At 52.6% G+C, this 3,158-nt stretch overlaps 1 protein-coding gene across 1 annotated transcript; it reads right to left on the bottom strand.

The window, feature by feature from the left end:
* Positions 1-1,222: 1,222 nt before the first annotated feature.
* Positions 1,223-2,814, bottom strand: LOC117860122 (myb-related protein 306). The gene is made up of 3 exons (XM_034743348.2): positions 2,536-2,814; positions 2,308-2,437; positions 1,223-2,177 (listed from the first exon to the last, which is right to left on the bottom strand). Exons 1-3 carry the CDS (start codon positions 2,666-2,668, stop codon positions 1,568-1,570), a joined length of 873 nt encoding a protein of 290 aa, XP_034599239.1. The 5' UTR covers positions 2,669-2,814; the 3' UTR covers positions 1,223-1,567.
* Positions 2,815-3,158: the final 344 nt, after the last annotated feature.

Genomic DNA, 3,158 nt, shown 5'->3' with positions numbered 1-3,158 from the left:
ATGACCATTTTTCCCTAACAAAGCAAGAAGAAATCTACAAAATGTTAACTATGGATCATGCATGCCCAAAGGGCAAAGGTGAACATAGTGCATACTTTAGAAGACGTGCCAAGTATTTAGCAATAACTAGAAATTATTAGGTAAACCATGTCATAAACAGGATGAAAGCAATCAAAAGGACCTCACTCCATCCATGCTGCTATACATACCATGTTGCTACATAAATAGCAAACAAAATTATACAATATCAACCATGCCCATGGGCCATGGTAAAGGCAGGTCACAAGTTTATAGGGTGAAAGATGTAGTTAACACTAGACTTTAGTTATACCATGCCATAAACAAGGAAAAGAATAAAAGAAAAAGGGACTTACTCCATCCATGCCGAAAACATGGCGAGAAATGCTTGGGGTGCTACAAGTGTCGAGGATTGCGCTAAGGAGGTGTAGCCCCCGTTTGCCCAAGTTGATCCGCCCCTATACTCTACTCCTATTAAATAGCATGCCATAATATTCAACATCAATTGTTTTATATAACTAAAATTGAATGAGAGTTTAGAAACTGAAACATTATTATATTATTGAAATTATTGCATATTTTATTTTACTTTTTTTGCCCCTCCTCTAATTACTATAAAGAAGCAAGCACAAATATAAAGAAGTTAATCATGCCTAGAGGCGAATTGGAATGGTGAGAGGTGCTATACGGTTCTACTCCCTCTGTTCTAAAATGCAGGTCGTTTTGACTTTTCTAGATACATAGATTTTACTATGTATCTATATATAATATATATTTAGGTGCATAGCAAAAATTATGTATGTAGAAAATCCAAAACGACCTACAATTTGAAATGACGGGAGTATTTATGAGGTAAGACATGTCATAAACAATTAAGGAGGAAACAATAAGGAAAAGGTAAGGGGCCTCACTCCGTCCATGCCAAAAAACAATGGGGAAGATGCTTGGGGTGTTACAAGTGTCTGGCAAACTGGTATGGAGGGTTTATGCTCCGGTCGCTCCTATAGATATCCCCATATATATTAAATAACATGCTAAACTATTCAACATTTATCTTTGGTATGATTGAATTGATTCATGGTAATCCTCGCGAAAAAAACATGGTAAGAACTGGAATCACTGCAACAACTACGCATTTTGTTTTACGCATGTCCTCTCCAATAATTGGATAAATCAACACAAACTAAGAACAACACAAGGAAACTTAAGTTCTATAGGGATTATATGTTATCCTTATAGATGTACAATTCTTTATTTTGTCATGCACATCATCACTGATGACTACTACTACATCACCATTAATCCCGCTGGTTACCCATGGATCAGTACAGACTTACTGCATAGTTACATCAACATGATCAGTTCCAAACCCTAAGACCAAAAACCTAAAAAAAAGAAGCAAGGAACTTGATTAGCCAGGTAAACTAGATCAACACCAGCGTTATTTGCGTTGCATTGATCTAGATTACCAGGGATTCGAGTTCCTGGCTTCTTTCTTTCTTCATCCAGCCTAGTCACTTTTATTATGTTCTCTCTCCTTTTTTTGGTGCTAAAAGAACTGGCACGGGTCGGACAGCGGCACGCCCATGAGCCCCGCGTCGCCGTGCCCCATGCCGTCGTCGAGCAGCCAGCTCTCCAGCATCGAGAACGGCGGCGCCGGGCCCGCGTCCTCCGCCTTGCTCGTCCCGGTGGACCCCTCCGGCGTCCGCGTCGTGCCGCTGCCGCTGTGGCTCGCCGACGCCGCGCCCTCGCCGCCGGAGACCGCCGACGCGGACGACCTGGACCCGGACGACGCCTTGCCGCCGCTGCCGCTGCCAGCGCGGGGGCGCATAAAGTCCTCCAGCAGGCGCGCGATGTTCTGGGTGCTGGACGCGTACGCCGCCTGGCTGGCCGGCGCCGGCGCCGGCGGCAGCGGCAGCGGCTCCGTCTTGGCGGGCGGCAGCATGGGGTCCAGGGACAGCGCATCACGGAGCGCCTGGCGCGCGGTGTGGATGTCCGTCTGCAGGCGGCGCTCCCACTGCCCCTTGGCCGCGGCGGACCTGCCGCTCTTCGCCTCGGCGGCGCCCGCCTTGCTGAGCTTCTTCTTCAGGTGGGTGTTCCAGTAGTTCTTGATGTCGTTGTCCGTGCGCTCCGGGAGGTACGACGCAATCGCCGCCCAACTAACCAAGCACGAACAAAAAGACAGCCGATCGTTAGGGCTCTTCCGAGGAATCAGGAATCAGGAATCGCACAGGAGCATGCCGAGAAATCAGTCGATCTCGAAGTGGGAATCGAGCGGGGTTATATTACCGGTTGCCGAGCAGCGCCTGGAGGTGGATGATGAGCTTCTCCTCCTGGACGCTGAAGTTGCCGCGCTTGATCCCGGGGCGGAGGTAGTTGGTCCACCGGAGCCGGCAGCTCTTGCTGCAGCGCATCAGCCCTGGATCCATCCATGGACAACAAGAACGAGTCAAGAAGAAAGAAACAAAACAAGGAGATCCCAGCAGGATCCCGTACGCAGGGGCACTGGGCACGTACCGGTGTTGGTGGGCACGGCGCGCCAGTTGCCGGGCCCGTTGTCCTGCACGTAGGAGACGAGCACGAGGTCCTCCTCCGGCGTCCACGGGCCCTTCTTCACCCCGGTCTTCTCGCAGCACGGCGGCCTCCCCATGCCTCCTGCCCGCTCCTCACTCCCCCGGCAGCCCTGGCTGCTTGGCCAGAAAGGATGAGGAGATTTGACCCCTGGCTCCTCTCCCTCCCCTGCCCCCTCTCACTTTCCCGGGCGGTGAAGTGCGCCGCGAGACAAGCAAGGGTCCAGCGCCGGATGGTGAGGCCGGTCGGTGCCCGGCTGGGGGCGTTTATATAGGCGGCCCCGCGCAGGCCTGCGCGGCCGGGCCCACCACCCCGCCTGCGTTTGACCGCCCCGGGGAGGAAGCGGCCGGGGCGAGAGAGAGGCCGGACCCAGACAAACTCTCTCCTCCCCTTTCTGGTCGGCTGCAGTCTCTACTGCTGCTGCTTACACTGCCACTGCAGCGCAACGAGCCACGTCCACGTACACGGGGACGGGACCCGGCCAAGGCCGTGACACGCGCGCGCTCGTCGTCGACCGCTGGCCGGCGTCGACGTCGTCACCGCAAGGCCGCGACGGGCGACGACGACGA

Source organism: Setaria viridis, chromosome 6, assembly GCF_005286985.2.
Source record: "Setaria viridis chromosome 6, Setaria_viridis_v4.0, whole genome shotgun sequence".
Classification (NCBI taxonomy): Eukaryota; Viridiplantae; Streptophyta; class Magnoliopsida; order Poales; family Poaceae; genus Setaria; species Setaria viridis.
This window is presented reverse-complemented; position numbering and strand designations above follow the sequence as displayed.